Source organism: Pinus tabuliformis, chromosome 3_1 (genome assembly GCF_031772625.1).
Source record: "Pinus tabuliformis cultivar Carrire ecotype Pingquan chromosome 3_1, CPIR1, whole genome shotgun sequence".
Lineage (NCBI taxonomy): Eukaryota > Viridiplantae > Streptophyta > Pinopsida > Pinales > Pinaceae > Pinus > Pinus tabuliformis.
In genome coordinates, this window is record NC_142301.1 from 850,697,706 (window position 1) to 850,718,406 (window position 20,701).

The window sequence follows — 20,701 nt, forward strand, 5'->3', positions numbered from 1 at the left end:
ACGTCTTTTAGTTCTGGGATCAAAATCGATGAATTGTTAATTTTCATGTTTGATTAAGGGATCTATATATCTTGAAATTTAATTGCTAAGACATTGTGCATCTAGTGAAATCAATCATCATTGCTTGGATCATTTAAGGCTTGTTACATATTCCGTAAATATTTTCAAGCAATTGTTAAATAGTTTCTCATATTTCTATTTCCTAAGCAATAGTAGCTAATCAATTACTTGGTTTTCATTAACTCCATAAGGCACTGGTATTAATCATTTTTAAATCAAATTATAAATCTTGCTGAGCCTTAATCAAGTATTTGGTTGCCTCGCTATGTCTCTCGAACCGGTTGATTCCTAGCTGGTTCTCCTTCATCTCATTTATCCATAGGGTCTACCCCCCTTAGATTGTTGTAGGGAGACAGCGTAAACGGAGAGATTGGAGATCAGGGTGACAGCCCCCGATCTGCGCGTTGTCGCGGTGTTTAGACAATTTGTGCGACAACACATTCCAAAGTAGAAAGAAAGGTTATATATATAAAAGGTTATATAACGTTTTTTGCCTACATTATAGACGCGAAGTCATTAAGAACAGTGGCAAACTCGGGACCTTCTGAGGTAGTGAGCCGAATTTCTGAAGCAGTCAACCAAAATTATCTTGAGAATCTGTTCGGAAGCAAAGGTGACGAATTTCCTGAGGTGGGACGAAGATAGATGACCAATTTCTGAAGCAGCGTTGAGAAGTTTCTCTTGAGGGAGTTCGGTCTGAGGCAAGCCAGTGATCTTCCCTGAGGCATTTCGAATCCCTCCAGAAATTGTTCCTGAGGAAGCTTAGCTACACTTGACGTAACTCGGGCCCCCTTTTATGATAAAACTCAGAGGAACCTTCAGATGGTTTTTGGCATCCCAGAAGGAGGAATCTTCTGCTGGTTTATTATAGGATTTTGTTCTAAATTATAAACAACGGACTAAGCAAGAAAACCAGGTTCTGTAGGCTGTTCAATTAAGTTAGTAAATTTGCTTTAATTGATAGATAATATTGAATTAAGTATATTATTGGATTTTCTTGAACAGATTAGCTTTGTCATGGTGGCTTAATATCATATTATTGTAGATTGATCCTGTCTACTATTGCTATTGCAAAATAAAATTGTGTATTTTATGAAGAGATGTTTGCTATTGTGTGGATGTATGAACCCTATTGATTTTTCATCTAAAATGTTGAAGTTTCTAAGTTTACTTAGTTAGAAACCCTCCATGCACTTTATCTGATTTATTCCTACCTACTTGTTATTTTCGTTAACAAGTTATTTACAATGTAAATATTAAGAATAAACACTAGTCATAGTTTTTAAAACCGGAACCGGTGATCGGACCGGTCCACCTAATGAACCGGTTTACCGACCGGAACCGGTCTAACCGGGACTGGTTTGGTCTAAACGAACCAGTTTTAGAAAAATACATTAAATAATTATTTTTTAATGAAAAAAACTATTTTTAAGATTTAAAACCATGATTCCAAGCCAATAGAGACAAAATATGCAAAGATTGCTCATTTATATACCATGTAAAGGTGAATATATCAAAATGGCATCGAGTGCAATACATATCGTCGACAAAATACATAAGCAATGAGGCTCTAAATGGCCTCTAGAGTGCAAAAACAAAGCCTACAAACTATGGGGCCAGTGGCCTACTACAAGACTTCAGTGTAGACTCTACATATATGATAATAGTAATACTATAATAGTGATCAACATTATCACTTGAAGTTGAAACTTCTCGTGAGTCTCAGTGATAATGATCAAACTCGGTTGAGTCTCGACTCCCAAACTTTGCAGTCACAAACTTCTCTATTGGTTCAGTGACTTGAGTCTCAAACTTCTGAAGGTATTCTGCCCTAATATGCCCTATTATTTCATTTGGTGCTCCACATGGCTTTACATGGCCTCCTATCCCAGCCAAGTGTTGCTTGAACCTGTTAATACCCCCTCCTTGAATGGATTTTTGGCAATATTTGCAGATCATTTTGCCATCAATCATATCACAATGAGCCCATGCAGTGTCTTTGGCTTTTGGAGGCATGATGACTCCCTGGATGGTAGATCATAGAAGTGAGAAGTTTATAACACATAAAAAAAATTCATGGACAGCAGACTCAAATGAGGAATTATCAAGTGCAAATCCTTACCTGGAAATGCAAACTAGCTCCCTTAGCCTCCTCTTGAAGATGGCAACTCCACTGACAGCTACATATCTCCAAAATAGCTCCAACTCCAACTCCAAGATGACTACTTCAGCAAAAACTCAACACTCTCCAAGCTCACAAACAAACTCACAAACACTCCAAATCAGTTGTGTGAGACAAATGAGAGTGAGAGGGGCCTCTTATAAGCTTGGAGAGGGTGTTTTTGGAGGGAAAACACCCTTAGTTCCCCCCCAAAACCCCTAAACCACAATCAGAAAACCGCTTTTTGCAAGTTATGGTGGGCTTGCCATAAACCGGCCGGTTTAGGACGGAACCGGCCGGTTTGCTACAAACCGGCCGGTTCCGTCCTAAACCGGCCGGTTTTTACCGGTTAGGTCAAAAAAACGGGCACATGGTGGTTCAGACCGGGTTTTTAGGCCGTTCCGACCGGCAGGCTAGCTAACCGGCCGGTTTGACCGGTTACCGGTTTTTGTGAACGGTTTTTAAAACTATGACACTAGTGCATGCTCAACATATTACAGATCAACAACTAAAAGAAACAAGAACAAATACACCATATGACACCATTATTTTTGGACCAATGTCCCCGGAAAAACCCAATGCGGGAAAACCGGTGCAGCTATCTGAGGGTTTTCCTATTAAGCAATATCAGAGTACAATCTGGGTGCCGAAACTGGCCTACCCAATAGAGAATTTCCTTAGCAGCTATACCTCACAGTTTGAGAGAAATCTCCTGGCTGAAACCTCGAAAATCCTTCCAGCAGCTCTTCAGCACAAAACTACTCCTGCAACCCCAGAGTCTGCCCAATCTGGACTGCATCAACCCCTCTCTGTCTCATACTGGCCCTGTGTCAGCCTTTCTAGACCTACATCAGCCCTAGGAGGCCCTGCGTCAGCGCTGGGAGCCTCTGCGTCAGCTGCACTGGCCCCTCCGGTGCTTTGCGCAACACTTGGCTGCTTCTGCGTGGCCCTGCGTGAGCCCTTGCTGGCTCTGTGTCACCTTCCTTGGTTATTGCGCTGCTCTCCTGACACAATCTCTGCCTTCTCTGTTTCTCTATACTCAATGCGCCTCAGCTGCTCTCTCGATCACTGATTCTATCTTTCTTAGCAAACCCCGCTCTAGAGAATAGAATGATTGATCATCTGGTGTATTCTCCAAGTGACCCTCAAGCCTCCTCTTATACTTTTCCTGTTGACATCTCAACGGCTGAGATTAAGTCCCTAATCAACGACTAAGATTAGATTTGGCTTGATCCATGTCTTTTCGACCATTCTAACACATATTCATATTAATACACATTAATATTTTATTTTCCCTAAGTTTAGACTTAGGGACTCCATTAAAAATATTAATTATTTTAATATCTCCTGATCTGTTTAGAATCTGCCCAAACCCTTGCTGGGTATTGGTGATCTCATGTGCTCCAACCTCTCCACCAAATTTCGTGGCTAGAGCACATCCGATGCTACCCCAAATCAACATAAAACCCTAGGAAGATAAATTTCTCTAGGACACTACGGTGGTTTCAGAGCTGTGCGTCTTGCTAGCCTGAGGGATTGCAATGAAATCTTGTTTTTGAGTAAGTGACTAGCACTATTTTACACCAGAGTAGTGACTTTTCCCAAAGCAGTCATGAAGGATTGGAAGGAATTTTGGTTTAGCCCTATAACTGATCTTCTTATTTATCCAGCCATAAAACATATGTTTGAGGAAGAGAAGGCGCACCCAAGTCAGTGTACATGGCTATACACTCCTGTAAAAAAGAGATCAATCTCTTGATCTTGATGATAAGAGGACGCAGCAGAAAGTAGGCATAAGGAAATGGAACGATTTTTGGGCTAGTTACAGGAAGAATAGTTCAGGTGACATTGATGGTGAACCCAAGACAGAAAAACAAAGTACAAGAGAAGCCCAACCTGATTTATCAGCTCAAGAAAATCAATGTGATCCCTTGTGTGATAGTATTGACCATTCTGATGGGGCTCAAAATTCCTTGAAAGGGGATGATACTGCTGCTGCATCTCAGGATGAGATAAGTTGCAACATGCGTAGAGTGGCCTTCGTTAACTCTCCAAATGTTTTGAGAACGCATTGTTCCTTTGTAGTAGATCATAATCTTTGGGTTGTAATGCCATGTATGGCCAGAGGATCTTGTTTTCATCTAATGAAAGCTGTCTACCCAAATGGCTTTGAGGAGCTAGTAATTGCAGCTTTCTTGCTTCAAGTTTTAAAGGAACTGGACTATCTCCACAGTCAAGGACAGATACATGGAAATGTCAAGGCTGCAAATGTCTTAGTTGATGTGTGGTACAGTTGCATTAGCCGGCTTTGGTGTTTCTGCATGCATATATAGCAATAAACAGTTGTCAAATAACACATTTTGGGGAATGTCTTATTGGATTGTGCCATAATTGAAGAAACAACATGCTTATGGTCCTAAACTTGATATATGGTCTTTTGGAATAACGGCATTGGAATTGTCTCATGGGCATGTTCCATTTACGAAGTATTCTCCTATGAAGGTTTTGAAGATATCTTTGCAAAATGGAACTGACAAGAATGACTATGAGAGACACAAAAAGCTTTCTAAGTCTTTCCTAGAAATAATAGCTATGTGCTTGATTGAAGATCCTCCAAAGAGACCGTCTGCAAAAAAGCTGTTGAACCCATTTTTCAAGAATGCCCTATCCAATGAGGCTGTGCTTCACACAATTTTGGTGATCAACTCAAGGAATTAAAGCTAAGGGAAGTGGCCATGGTTGAACAAAAGGAAATTCCATACGAGGAGAAAGAAGACACATCCCAGATACAAGATAATGATAAGATGCCTGCTTCAAAAGTCACAGAAAATCCAAAATCCATGAAAGAAGGTGCTGGTTTGATGGGGTTGCCATCATTGTCCGATTCTCCGGCAACTGATAATGTTAATTCTGCTAGAAGAGAGGCTACTGTGGAAGGCAAAAAAATATGATGCAAACTCAATCAGAATCTCTGGCAGTTTCTTTGCAACTCCAGCCTATTAATGGGCTCGAAGGACATGCTAATACGTTTGAGGATGACATCAATTCTTTTACTACACCTAATAAGGAGAGTATTGAGGAACACAGGCTAAAGTTATTGCTGGTACAGAAGGATGACACTTTGAAGGTCCTGGATCATGAGAAAACTTCTGGAAAAAAGGGTGAATCTTTAGGGGATAGTCAGGCTGTTTCTTTACAATGTGATATAATCAAGAGAGGACCAATCATGGCTGACCATGTGCATGTTCAAGGTGGAGATCATAAAAGTGGTGGCAAGCAACAACATCAGCCTCATATAGAGCGAAAGTTAAGTGGGTCGTCATCATTTAACATGATTAATATTACAGTCTACTCATTGCATTTACATGCGGTCAAATTCAGCATGATTAGCTTTCAATCGACCAATTGTTGTAACATACAATTGCTGTAAATCATCGTAAAAGATCCAAATTAGAGCATGACAAATCTGATGATGTACGTGATGATGATGAAAGTAGGGGAAGAAGACAGAAGCATGGTATTGACAAGAGTCATAAACATTCCAACTCAGATAGACACTCAAGAAAAAGACAGTATGAAAACAGTCCATTAAAATCAAATGAAGATGGGTTGTATATTAACTGTGTAGCTTCTTACCCTTGGGCCATCATTATGAATGCAAGCACAGGGTTCACTTCTCAAATATATGATTCTTCTGCTGTCTTCCTTCACACGGGTTGGATTATGGAACAGGGGGAAAAATTGACTATATCAGTACCATTGCTGGTGCTACAAATGACAGTTCTTTGGCTCTTATGTCCAAGGGAACATTTTATACCCCACAATCTTATAAAGTCAACATCTCTTTCCCTTTGGAGCAGTGAAAAGAGGAAAGAACGATTTTATGTTGCATCAATGAGAACTGCTGGGAGTAGATGGGATGTGGTCATGTCTCGCAATGCAGGGTTCTCAAATTGGGTTGTTGAACTTGATTCTCTTTATTCGAGTAAGGCATTCATAAACATTGGGAAAAAGCAGATAAGGATGAATGGCTGTGGGATCTGGAAGGAAAAAAATATATTAGCAAGGTGGAAGGATGGAATTGCAAATTCTTAGGATCTTCCCTGCTCAGGGAATTTGCTGGTATAATGATAGAAGATGATGATCGATTGCATGTACCTTCCGGTAAATATCTTCCCCATAAAACTCATAAGACAAGGGTGCCCGAACAAGAGAAGTCCACCTCCTGGAAAGTAGGAAGGCCGACTTTGCAGCAATGAAACTTGCCATTGCTTGAGGACAAGCAATGTCGGGAAGGGGGGACTGTAATGTTTCCTATAAATTGATGGGTTAATGGAGGACGAAATAGCCTATCCGACCTCGTAGGGTCTTGATAAAGGGGTAAAAGCCCAAGTTTTCCAATGTTGAGGCAACATTGTGCAAATATTGGGTTAGCAGGGGCAAAAGAGCCCAAAATTGGGGGTTGCTTAAGGCTCTGAGGGTTTTAAGACCCCTTCTCCTCTACTAATTTCGGTGGTGAGAGATTTTACCCTCATTAGTAAATTTATCTTTATCTTTTTATTTCTGTTCTGGCAAAAACAGGGAAATCATCTATCTAAAGACAACAAATTAAATGGTGGGAAAATCTGGGGCAAAGATGAACAAAATCATCATGAAGCTGGATGAATTCTCTGTGGCCACTGAAACCCTTCTGAGGCAGAAGTGAATTTTCTGAGGCAGCTGAAACCCCTCTGTGGCAGACATAATGGTTTTTTCTGGGCAACGAGTTTCGTTATATAGGAGACCATAGAGCATAGTTATAGGCTGCAGGGTCGCAGGGCCAAGGGCCTAATTCTGGGAAAATTGTGGACAACAGAGGTCATACTAAGGCCGTTAAGAATAATGGGAAACTTGGGACCTCCTGAGGTAGTGAGCCGAATTTCTGAAGCAGTCAACCGGAATTATCATGAGAATCTGTTTGGAAGCAAAGGTGATGAATTTCCTGAGGTGGGACAGAGACGGATCACCAATTTCTGAGGCAACATTGAGACGTTTCTCCTGAGGGAGTTTGGTCTGAGGCAAGCCAGTGATCTTTCCTGAGACATTTCTATTCCCTCCTGAAATTGTTCCTGAGGCAACTCGGCTACACTTGAGGCAGCTTGGGCCTCCTTTTATGATAAAACTCAGTGGAACCTTCTGATGTTTTTTGGCATCCTAGAAGCGAGAGTCTTATCTGTGTTTGTTACAGGGTTTTGTTCTAAATTATAAACAACAGACTAAGCAAGAGGCCTAGGTTCTGTAGGCAGTTCAATTGAGTTAGTAAATTTGGTATACTTGACAGACAATATTGAATTAATCTCTGTTACACCGGAATGACTCCCGGGAGGTGGGAAACCTGTTCCAATGGTTCCGGCAAACCCGGGAGCTTTGGAACGATATGAGATCGTTCTCCCTTTTCAGCGGGAGCTGCAATGGGAGCTGCGGATCGTTTTGGAAGCCTTGACACCTAAAAATTTAAGAGTTCCCACATTCCCATGTAAATTTGGCGCCAAATTATTCCAATTCCCAAATTTGCGCGCAAAAAAACTCCGTTTCCCCCCAAACTCACTCACAATCCTCCATAAATGCTGTTCCTCGGCCTCCTTTTCACTCCATCACTGTAGTTGTTAACTTGTTTGCTGTTGGAGAGCACAATTGTTTGCTGTTTTTCGTTTGCAAACAGTGGCAGAAGGAGTGGTTATGCTGTCTGGTAAAACCTCTGTGCTAGCGTGTCAATTTACTATTTAGTTTTACTATTGCTGTTCTGACTAACTGCATTTTGATTTTGAGCATTGCTGTTACCCTGTCTAATTTTTTGCTTTAAATAAATAATTTTTTTCTTGCAATGCTTCTTGTTTTGCTCTCAATGCTTTTCCTCTAATTCTTTGATTGCTGGAACAAGACTTAGTAAAGGGTAAAGATAATGTTGAAATTTGGTACCGGAGGACAGGTGGTTCCCTTAGGCTTTGATCTTTGGCCTAGGGAAAAGTGTCCAAAAGAATTTAATTTTTTTCCTAAAGTGACTTTATAATTTTATAATGTTAAATCTAATTTAAAAGTGACTTTAAGTGATAAAGTTACTAAGTCTAATTTTAAAGTGACTTTTATAAAGTCAATGAAAAATTAGAAAGGAAAAGTGACTTCGGAAATAAATGACTAAGTGGGTCTTTATTAAAGTGGGGTGAATTAAAAAATAAAAAGTGAGATTTAAATGAGCATTTAATCTCAGCCATTGATCTAAATCTATTTCAGCCATTGGATTTAGAGATCACCCAAAAGTCACTTGGGTCACCCAAAAGTCATTTGGAGTTATATTAAGGGAGGAAAAGGAGGAAAAGATCACATTCGATTCAATTCTTTCATGAGCAGATTGGGAGAAGGAGAGCAAGAGAGCAAGAGAGATTTCTGAGCAGGGAGGAGAAGGAGACAACAGCTTGGCACACATTCCAAGGCAGCAGTTGAGCAGATTTGTACCGCTGATTCAGCACACAGTGAAAGGTAGATTTTGGCACGATTTTCGAGGAGAGGTTTGCACAAAAATCGAGGAGCAGTTTGCTGGTTTGTCTGCACGCAAAACGAGGGCCATATAGCAGCATTTAATGCTGAAAGTGGGCACGAAAATCGAGGAGACCGTACAGCATTTATTGCTGTCCTGTTTGCTGTAATTTCCAGTTTGCTGTGAAGCATGGGAAAAGAGATAAGTTGTAAATTTGCTTGCTGATTTTTTTGCTGAAAATTTCTCACTGTAAAAGGAAATTTTCAGAAATAAAGAAGAGCTCTCAAACTGATTTTTCCCAAGAGTTGTAGGGGGTTTTTCCAGGGTCACATTGACAAAAAATCTCAGTGTTTAAATGTGTTTTAATGGCTGTTTATTACTGCTGATTTTTATTTCTGCAATTTCCAGCATTCTGTAAAATTTCCAAAATTTGTGTTTTCAACAAATTTATTTTTTTCAGCTTGTTAAATGTATGGTTATGGGAAAGGGCATTTAACTATATGGGAGAAATTTCTACAGATAAAAGAAAATGCCTCATCTACAAATTTCCTTTTTGACATCTAGCATGAGTCAATGTCAATATCTAACGTTTCTGCAACAATTCTTAATCATTTTCCCCAGTCGTTCGAGAGGTTATGGCCGTTCTCTGGATCGAGATGTCATAGTGGCCATCGATTGCTCTTTTGTTGAAAGAAATATGATGTTTGCAATGTGATGAAAGAGAATAATGATATGTGCTTGTTATCTTGTTCATATAGAATGTTTTTTTTGACATTCCAGCTTTTTGATCCTTCAAATGTTTGGTTCGCATCCATCAAAATCTGAATCATCGAATGTTGGGCGTTAGCATTATATTACTGCAATTTTGATTCAATTGTTTTTAACAATTTCTTACTTAGACTTTTATCAATTCTTTACCTCAAACTTCTCATCATGAACGATTTTATTCTAAAATGTTGAATTTTGTTCTCATTTGCATTTCATCTTACTGTTTTTTGTGGATTTGAAAATCCTGCCAATTAAGACAATGCAGGAGCGCGTTTAGTTTCTTTTTGAAAATTATAGAATAGAATGTCAAATTTTGTTGTCAATTACATTTCATCTAGGTGTATTTTCTGGATTTGAAAATCCTGCCAATTCAGTAGCTCGTTTAGTTTCATTTTGAAAATTTAAGAAAAATCGCATTTAAATTTTGCTTCATTTGAATTTTATTTTGAATTTTAAAAACCTGTCGGGAAGTTCTTTCTTACCACGTTTGTTTTACCAACTTTGATTTACTTCGCAGTACATTTTGTATTGTTTATGCCTTCAGTTTGTTATTTGGAAAGGTTGACAATGTTGTGCTTTTATCTTGTCTTTTAACATTTAAAAACATCACTGTTAATATTGATTCATTCTAATTTATCTAATACGTGAATATGTGCAGATGCAACTGATTATGTAAAATTCAATTTATTTTTGCTTATGTTATAGTTTTGTTATTTTGAATATGCAACTGCTGCCGATGCATACAAAATTTGTTAAATATATCTGGATTATGTTTTCTTAAACCTTATTTTGCAATTCAATATTTATTTATTACTTTGCTTTTATGCGAATCAGTGAATGCATCACTTTCATGTGAGACTTAGTAGGTGTTATAAGAGATTTAGTTTTGTATACACAAGTACATGCTATTTTTTATTTTTTATTTTTCATTGTACATTTTGTTTATAATTTGTTTTTTGTCTTTTGTATTAATTAGGGAAATCATGGAGAGTGGTAGTTCAATACCAAGTGGATATGAAAATTCTTCTCTTCCTCCAATTCCAAGTGGTCAAGTCCAACAAAGCACAAACCCCAAGAAACCCTTGTTAAAGTTTGTGAAGAAAATTACTGAAAATAAGAAAAAAATAGTGGTGGTTGTGAAGAATGGATGTGCACATTGTGTAACCATGTTTTTAAAGGAATTTACACTAGGGTGTGGCATCATCTTCTATCCCTATCTGGTGATGGGGTAAAGGGTTGTACATGTACTATTGAGAAAATGATGGAGTTGACAAAGCTTCATATGGCTTCCCTAGGATCCAATGTAATGAACTTGGACAATGATTGTAATTTTAAAGTACCTAGATCTTCTTCCCATGATATGGAAGATTCGGTTAATAAAAATGCATCAAACCAATTTGAGTCCGTGGGGGCCTCTACTTCTGAGAGGAGTAAGAGGCTGCTAGTTTTGCCCAGGAACAAATTTCTAAAATCTACAATGTATTACATAGGGATGAGGTTGATGATGCTATTGCTGATTTTTTTATGGCAAATGGAATTTCATTTAATGCTACCCATTCTCCACATTACAAAGAAATGGTGCGAAAAATCATAGCTGTTGGGCCAGGATATGCACCTCCAAATTACAACAAAATGAGGACATCATTGTTAGATAAGGGGGTGACAAGAATGTAGGGGCTTATGGCCCCCCTTAAACAATCTTGGATTTATTCAGGATGTTCAATAGTTATGGATGGTTGGGCAGACGTTCAACAACGACCATTGTTGAATATTATTGTTAAATCTCCAGCTGGGCCCTATTTTTTAAGAGCAGTTGATTGTAGTGGGAAATTAAAGGATGCTACCTTCATGTTTGAAGTATTGAAAGAAGCAATTGATGAGCTTGGTCCTTCAAATGTAGTACATGTAATCACAGATGCAACCCCTGTTTGCAAAGCAGTAGGTTTGATGGTTCAAAGTTGATATAGGCATATCTTTTGGACTCCTTGTTGTGTACATGCCTTGAATAATGTCCTCAAAGACATTGGCAAAATATCTTGGATTGCAAAACTCATTTTAGATGCAAGAGATGCACAAATGTACATTTGCAACCACCATGCCTCTTTAGCAATCTATAGGATGTATTCAAGGAAGAGGTTTTTGAAACTTGCAGAAACAAGATATGCTACATACTTCATTCTTCTTCAACGTATGGTTGAGGTGCATGCATCCTTACAAGCCACTGTTGTTTCCCAAGAGTGGAATGCATGGTCTGAATCTAAATCAGTGCAGACAAAGAAGATAAGAGAGCAACTTCTCAATGATGATTGGTGGTCTGATTGTAAATATGTTGTTTCTTTCACAACTCTGATTGTGGAGTTGATTAGGTATGCAGATTCTGATTCCCCCACCCTTGGAGAAGTTTATGAATGTATTGATAGCATGGTAGGCAAGATAAGGCACATTATTCGGGATAAAAACCCCTCTTTGGAGTTTTTCAATGAAATTCATAAGATAATAGGGAAGAGATGGATCAAACTCAATACCTCTCTTCACATGGCTGCTTATGCCTCTAATCCAAAGTGGTATATGGACAGACCTAACCGAGTTCTACCCATTGATGATGAAGAAGTGAAACAAGACTTTCTTGACGCCATATGCAAAACCTATACACCTAATGAAGCAACTGTTATGCGGGAACAATTTATTGATTTTGCTACCTTAAACCCTTCCACATTCTTTCAAGATGCAAGGGTGGACTTCAACATTTATGCACAAAGGAATCCCATTGGATGGTGGAGAATGTATGGGGGGAAAAGCCCAAGATCTTTGAAATCTTGCCTCACGCTTGCTATCTCAGGTTTCTAGTTCATCAACAATTGAAAGGAATTGGTCTACTTATAGTTTCATTCACTTTGTTAAGAGGAATAGGCTTACCTCTAAGAGAGCAGAGAAATTGGTTTATATGCATAGTAGTCTTCGACTTCGCTCAAGGAAGCTACCTGAGTATTTAGAGGGCCCTGCAGCAAGATGGGATGTTGATGCTGAGGATGCTTCTCAGATTGATGATGATGAGGATAATCCTTCACCAGATGCAGGTTTAGTTGGCATACCTTTGGGTAGCATTGCAGGTGATCTTGATATTGATGATGGTGATGATGGAATTGGAGTGCTTAGCGAGGCTCAAGGTTATATGGATAGTCTTGATGCTGAAGATTGCACTTTATGATCATCTTCAACTTTAGTTTTTAATGTTTTTTTTTTGGAGAGTGGTTCACGGACACCCTGGTCAACGGGTGGCGCTACATCCACAGAAAAATCTGGGTTGACGCCCCTCGGCCTACTAGCAAGCCCTAAACCCAAGGGCTTCGAGGAGAATGAACCCTGTGACCTCCCGATGGCGAGGCAATGATTTTGACCAACTGAGCTAACCCTTGGGGCTTTTAGTCTTTAATGTTATGTTTTGGCCTTTGAGCATTTTTGGACCATTTATTACTTTGCCACTTTGGGCATTTGCCAGTTTTTTACTATGTACTACATTGGGCATGCTAGCAATATGAATATTAATATGACGAGTTCTTTGATTTTCACTATGTTTCTTAAATTCAAAAGTGTCCCTTGAATCATTTACATTTTCAAACTTTCATTTTAAAATTTGATATTCATATAATGAATTAAAATTTTAAATTGATTTTAATATTTGAATATTTTGATTATTATATAAATTATATAATTAAAAAAGCATTTTTTAATTATATTTTTAATTTTTAATTTTTTTATTATTATATAATCCTACTGCTCCCAATTAGCCATTTCCTGGAAATTTTGGGGAAACCTCTAGCCATTCCGGACACCCTTACCCAAGTTCCCAACATTCCAACCTTCCAAAAACTCGTGCAACATAGGAATTAAGTGTATTACTGGATTTTCTTGAACAGATCAGCTCTGTCATGGTGGCTTAATATCATATTATTGACTGTCTACTATTGCTATTGCAAAATAAAACTGTGTATTTTATGAAGAGATGTTTGCTATTGTGTGAATGTATGAACCCTATTGATTTTTCTGCTGAAACCCTAGGAAGATAAATTACTCTAGGACACTGCAGTATGCACCCTAATTTCCTACAACATCTATATTCAAATACTTTGCAAGTTTTCTGTGGTGTGCCATGTTAGATATCGAAAGAAAATGCTTATAAATACTTTGGTGTAACCTTTCATTTAGCTTTTCTGACACGTAGCAGAGACTGTGTTATTTATGTTGAAATAAGAAGACTTATTTGACACCATTTTTTTATTATCATTGATGAACCCATAATACTGGTTGAGAGTAAGCTTGCCGCAACAAGGGTAGTCACTATTTTTCTAGAGGCAATTTCAACTTTAAACTGCAGTTTGAACTTCTGTTTTGCTATCTTCTGTTATTAGCATCCTCTGGATTATTCAAAGTTTTCGCTTTACTATCAGTTTCTCTTAGAGGCTTCTCTTTTTTGTTAGTGCTGGACTATTATCATAGGACAACATCATTCCTAATCCTTTCTTGAGTGATTCACAATATCATAAAAAGGGAACAAGGTTGAAAACACCATTTGAAGCTTTTGAGAGCTTTCAACATAGGAGCACAATCAAAAGGAACTCACATCTTTGAACCAGAATGTCAACTTCTAGCCACTTTGCACTGCGTGAGAAAAGCGTTCTGGAATAATCATTTCCATTTCCCATTCTTTTCACTGTAATTTTTTTAAAGTTATTATTTGGATAGTATAATCCCAGTATGAATTTTTTGTGTCAAAAACATAAATATCTAAAACCTGAAACCTCTCTTGTAAATTTACTGCTTTTCATGTATTTCAGCATAACCTGAATTCAGCCTCCTCAAAATACCTTTTTTTCATTATATCTAATAGTCTGGGGGTGCATGTTGTCAGAATCTATCATCAACAAAAATGGATGTTTAAGCAAACAAACAATAAGCATTTTGAGATACTTGTCTGTTTCTATTGCAAGATTTTATTTGATTATGTTTTTTCTGGTGTGTCTAGATTAAATCTTCGGAACATCCGAAGCTTTTTGGTTAGATTTGGGAGCCCTGGCCGGGCATTTGCAAAATATATTGCTTCAGCAGAGCGGAAATGGAGGATTCATAGATTTTCAAAAATGCCACAAGCAAGAGGTGATGTGAGAGCAGTGGTTGGAGAACCTTTCTTTGTTCCGTTGTATAGACTTTTTCTTACTTACGGTGGAGTATTCAGGCTAACATTTGGTCCCAAGGTAAATTTTAGATTAGGAGGAGCTACTCCCATTTACTATATATTAGCTGTTGGATATATAGTTTTGTATGAACATTTTGGGCTTCATCATTGTATTTTAATGTCATTCATTTCTTATTGTGTTCATATCTAGACTCTACACATGCGTTCACATAGATAATTGCATGAATGTTTTGGGGTTCACATATTTTCTTGTCATTCATTTCTTTGCACTGGCATTTCCAAACACATTCCCATAGAGATTAAATTCATCTGATATTGGGCATTGATATTTAAATTAAAATTAAGTAAAAAATATAGCTAGTTTTGTTGTACGTATATATGTATGTAGGTAGCCCAAAGGGTCTAGATTCATTGGTGCGACGAGTTTTTCACCAGGGGGCAAGGTTCAATTTTGATGAGGGCTTTTCTTGGAGCCATGGGGAGACCTTGAGGTTGTGTGTTGAAATTTGGGCAGCTGTGGGATGAATTTCCCATAGAAACCCAACTGCCTCAACAAAAGCCCTAAAGAAGAATTCAAATTAAATATTGTTAATTAATGTGTGGGTTCTCCTCCTATTATTATATGTTGTGTCAAAACCCTTGGGCAAGCAATTATCAAAAGGCAAATTCGAAATTTATATTTCCCTTCAGGAATTCAAGTTGGTTCCATTGTAAGAGAGAAAATATTATTGTTTTTACAAGTTGGCTACTCTCTTTGTGGCACCCTTTTCTTTCATTGGTTGCCTATATATTCGACACTTCTTGAGGCTAATTGAGAGCACGATCATCACATCTATGTGATCAGAAGTTTCATATGGTTTTCTTTGTGGATAGTTTCATTGGCTTACATCTATTATCAAGTGGCTTGCATTATCTACTATGGATCAGATTGTTACCACTCTGTGACTTGCACTTATCTATAGCATCGCTTCCTTCTTTGTAGTTTGATTTGTGTACTGAGACATCGCATCTTTCCTTGGATCGCATTGGTACATAATTTGTTGTGGCTCACATGCCTCTCTATGGTTCGACGTGGCTCATTTTATTTCTATGTGGCCTCTCTATACACAACAATAGTTGACTCGTATTGGTATGCATTCTTACAGTGGCTCGCTCTATTGGTCCGCATTATTATCTCGGATTCACATTATAGTTTTAGTGGTGGACCACATCTACTCCGTGGCATCAATCTAAAATCTTGCATTTATGGATTGCTCTATATTTATATTCAAGTAGCTTGCTTCAATCTCTAGGTCGCATTACAATATTCTGTGGTGGACTGCATCTACTCTATGGATCACTCCTACATATAGTGACACTCTTTGTGCTTTGCAAATCTAATCTTTGTGGTTAACTCCATAGCTCATGTTTTGGCGGTTCGTTCTGTGCATTGCATATTTATCTTATGCGGCTCACATAATCTCTATGACTTGTTAGTTTTTGTAGCATCGGATGTGTTCTAGCCAAGAAATTTGGTGGAGAGGCTAGAATACATGAGATCTTCAAAACCCAAAAATTGTTTCTGGAAATTCCACCTAGAAATGACTTAATTAGATTATTAACCAATATTTTAATGTTTCCTAAGTCTAAACTTAGGAAAAATGGTTAATTAATTAGAATTAATTAAGTCAAGGTGAAAATTTTCTAGAAACTCACATGGATCGATTCAGAAATGATCTGAGCCATCAATTAAGATTTAATCTTGGCCGTTGGAGTCCCAACAGGAAGATATAAGAAGGGATCGATGTTGATTTGGCGTAGCATCAGATGTGCTCTAGCCACGAAATTTGGTGGAGAGGCTAAGGCACATGAGATCTCCAATACCCAGACAGGGTGTGGGCAGATTCTAAACAGTTTGGGAGATATTAAAATAATTAATATTTTTAATGGAGTCCCTAAATCTAAACTTAGGGAAATTAAAATATTAATGTGAATTAATATAAAATTGTGTTAGAATGGTCCAAAAGTCATGGATCAAGCCAGATATAATCTTCGCCGTTGATTAGGGACTTAATCTCGGTCGTTGATCTGTCAACGAGAAAAGTATAAGAGGAGGCTTGAGGGTCACTTGGAGAACACACCAAGAGATCAAGATTTCGACTTTCTGGGGCTGGGTTTGCTAAGAAAGTTGAGAGAGTGATCTGGAGTTGTAGCTGAGGGGCAGTGAATACAAAAGTAGAGAGGCAGAGATAGCGTCGGGAAGATCAGCGCAACAGCCGGGACGCTGATGCAGAGGGTAGAAGCCGAAACTGCTGGGAACGCTGATGCAGAGGGAAGAAGCTGGAACTGCCGGGAAAGCTGACGCAGAGGGCGAAATTCGGAACAACTGGAATTGCTGGGAAAGCTGACATAGAGGGCAGAAGAGGCTGACGTTGGGTTTTTTCATGGGGTGGATTGGAGCTGAGGCGCTGCTGGAGTGTTTATCTGGGGTTTCAGCCGGAGCATCTGTCTCCGAAGGAGAGGTACTACTGCCGAGATTTTTCTCTGTTGGGTGAGCCGGATTTGGCACCCAGATTGTATTTTGAAACTGCTTAGTAAATCAAACCCTTAGATAGCTGCACCAGTTTTCCCGCATTGGGTTTTTCCGGGGACATTAGTCCAAAAATAACGGTGTCATTCATGTGCTTGTTTTTGTTTCCTTCAGTTGATGATCTGTAATGTGTTGAGCATGTACTTGTGTTTATTTTTAGTATTTACATGGTAAATAACTTGTTAATTAATCAGAACAAGTAGGAAGGAATAAATCAGAAAGTACATGGAGGGTTTTTAACTGTTAAACTTAGAAACTTCAACATGGTATCAGAGGGTGGTTGCAAATCACAGGAGAACTGAGGACATCAGCCGAGTAGAGCAGCAGCAGCAGCAAAAAACAGTTGTCTCGAGTGACAGAAGCTGTTCCTAGCAGCAAAACAACAAGGAAAGGGTGATGCAGTGCCTGCATCATCAAGTTCGGGCCAAGAAGAGGCTGCGCAAAGGCTAAGGGAAGCAAAGACAGGCTCACTTAGAGCCACGCAGAGGCTAGGAGGGTTGATGCAGTTGGCTTAGGGAGCTAGTTTGTCGGTGCTGGGACTGCGTAGAGCTTAGGAGCTCTCACCTTCAGGTTGCTGGGGTTTAAGAGGTTGTGTATAAGTTGCAGAGTGGAGCTGGTGGGGTACTGTTGTCAGAACAATACCTAACAGGGCAAGGCCAAGGAGGAGGGAGTTGTTACTGAGGGTTTCTAGTTGATAAATCCGGATCAGTGATGCTGTTGCACAGATGATCAGAGTAGGGGTCATCTCGACATCGACAAAAGGATTTACATGAGGGAAATTGAGGCTTAGAGGGAGTCACATCAAGAACTTCTAGGAGGGAAGTAGAAGAGCAGTGGAATGGCACTACACGGAGTAAGAGACCAGGACAGACTGGACAGAGCCTCAAACTTCGTAGTCTGGAAGGCCAGAATCTTATCCGTACTTGACAGAAATCGTGTCAAGCACTTCGCCTTGAAGACGATAGCGGTCCCAATTGATCCAACTGACAATGACAGATATGAGGAAGTAATGGCGAGGGCCAAGAGTATCATTCTTGATGGGGTCAAGGATCATATAGTACCACATATTGCTAAGAAGAATACGGCACGAGAGATATGGGAGGCCCTGACCAAGTTGTATCAGCATACTTCTGTGCAGAGGAAGATGCTCCTAGAAAATCAGCTGCGGTCATACCAGATGTAGAAGGGAGAACAAATCAACACCTTCCTAGGTCAATTGAAGGAGATCCGAGATCAGCTGACTTCCATAAGGGCCACACTAGATCCAGAGTTGATGGCGAGCATTGAGAACAACCTTGAATGTAGTCTTAGAAGACTGGGAGGTGTTTGTCTAGAGCATACTGGGCAGGGCGACCCTTCTAGATTGGGACGAAATGTGGGCGGCTCTTCGCCAAGAAGAGATCAGGAGGGTGACCAAGACGGGAAGCAACAACAAGGGGATTAGAATCAAGAAGGAGGAGGTGGATGCTGCCCTAGCATCTGAGGGTAAGCAAGAAAAGCGGAAGAAGGACCTCTCCAAGGTCAAATGCTTCCACTGTGGGGAGCTGGGTCATTATGCGACCCAGTGTCCGAGGAAGAAGAGCAAGGGAAAGGCCTCCGAGACCAGGGCAGTGCCAGTAAGGGCAGAGAAGGAAGTGGAGACAGACGATGTTTGTGCCATGAGTGCACACACACCACTTGAGCGAAAGTGGGGAGACATTGAGCTGTAGTCAGGAGGACTACAAAAGATGAGAGGCAGGATCCTCAAGGTACCCAACCTCTTGGATTATACTTGGCTACGGGAGCCCCGAAGAGGAGTAGTAGGACTAGCGGATGTCGGTAGAGACGGATGAGGATGGAGTGGCAGAGAGAGCTACAGTGTAGGATTCCCAGGACAATGTGAGGCTAGCAGGCTGCAACAGTGCAAGAGGCACGTGAATGTTGCATTAGTGCAAGATGGCACAAAGAGGTGTGCAATGGCGCGAGATGCAGGTAGTTGTTGCAGCAACACAAAGGTCAGAGAGGGAGCACTTGTCAGCGACAGAGGGAACTTCAACATCGGGAGTGTCTCTAGCCTAACAGAGATGTCAGAGTTGGGAGATCAGTTACTTACTTCTCAGTAATTGAGTTGCAATGCATCAGTTAGTAGTGGCGGTGCTATGGGCAGCACGATGCAGCATGATGAGAGGGGATACAGTGCAGACGCAACAGTGGCAGTGGCAGGGCCATGGGCAGCAGCGCGGATGCAGAGGGAGCTGTCGTACAAATGCAGCAGTGACAGTACAGGATGCAACAATACAGATGATGGGAAACAGGCCTAGCATTAGGGACCGATGCCAGATGATTAGAGTAATATTCAGTGAGGAGTATTGCTAGAGCACAGTCCTTGCTAAGAGGGAGTGTTGATTTGGGGTAGCATCAGATGTGCTCTAGCCATAAAATTTGGTGGAGAGGCTAAAGCACATGAGATCTCCAATACCCAGAAAGAGTTTGGGCAGATTCTAAACGGTTTGGGAGATATTAAAATAATTAATATTTTTAATGGAGTCGCTAAGTCTAAACTTAGGGAAATTAAAATATTAATGTGAATTAATATAAAACTGTGTTAGAATGGTCCAAAAGTCATGGATCAAGCCAGATCTAATCTTAGCCATTGATTAAGGACTTAATCTCGGTCGTTGATCTGTCAACGAGAAAAGTATAAGAGGAGGCTTGAGGGTCACTTGGAGAACACACCAAGAGATCCGATTTTGACTTTCTGGGGCTGGGTTTGTTGAGAAAGTTGAGAGAGTGATCTGGAGTTGCAGCTGAGAGGCAGTGAATACAAAAGCAGAGAAGCAGAGATAGTGCTGGGAGGATCAGCGCAGCAACCGGGAAAGCTGACGTAGAGGGCAGAAGCTGGAACTGCTGGGAACGCTGACGTAGAGGGTAGAAGTTGGAACTGTCGGGAATAGCCGAAAGCACCGGGAAAGCTGACGTAGAGAGCAGAAGCTGGAACTGCTGGGAAAGCTGACCAAAGGGTAGAAGCCGGAACTGCCGGGAAAGCTGACGCAGAGGGTAGAAGACGGAACTGCCGGGAATAGTTGGAACTGCCGAGAACTGCCACGAAAGCTGACGCAGAGGGAAAAAGAGGTTGACATAGTGCCTAGAGGCTGATGCTGGGTTTTTCGTGGGGTAGATTGGAGCTGAGGAGTTGCCGGAGTGTTTATCTGGGGTTTCAGCTGGAGCATCTGTCTTTGAAGGAGAGGTACTACTGCCGAGGTTTTTCTCTGTTGGGTGAGCCAGATTTGGCATCCAGATTGTATTCTGAAACTGCTTAATAAATCAAACACTCAGATAGCTGCACCGGTTTTCCCACATTGGGTTTTTCTGGGGACATTAGTCCAAAAATAACGATGTCATTCGTGTGCTTGTTTTTGTTTCCTTGAGTTGATGAATTGTAATGCGTTGAGCATG

At 40.0% G+C, this 20,701-nt stretch overlaps 1 protein-coding gene across 2 annotated transcripts in view; it reads left to right on the plus strand.

The window, feature by feature from the left end:
• Positions 1–20,701, plus strand: part of CYP97A3 (cytochrome P450, family 97, subfamily A, polypeptide 3) — a 173,742-nt gene that overhangs the window by 58,198 nt on the left and 94,843 nt on the right. For both annotated transcript variants that reach the window (XM_089412075.1, XM_089412074.1), the window contains exon 3: positions 14,527–14,755. In XM_089412075.1, the coding sequence (XP_089268201.1) occupies positions 14,527–14,755 (229 nt within the window). The remainder of the gene's footprint in view (positions 1–14,526; positions 14,756–20,701) is intronic.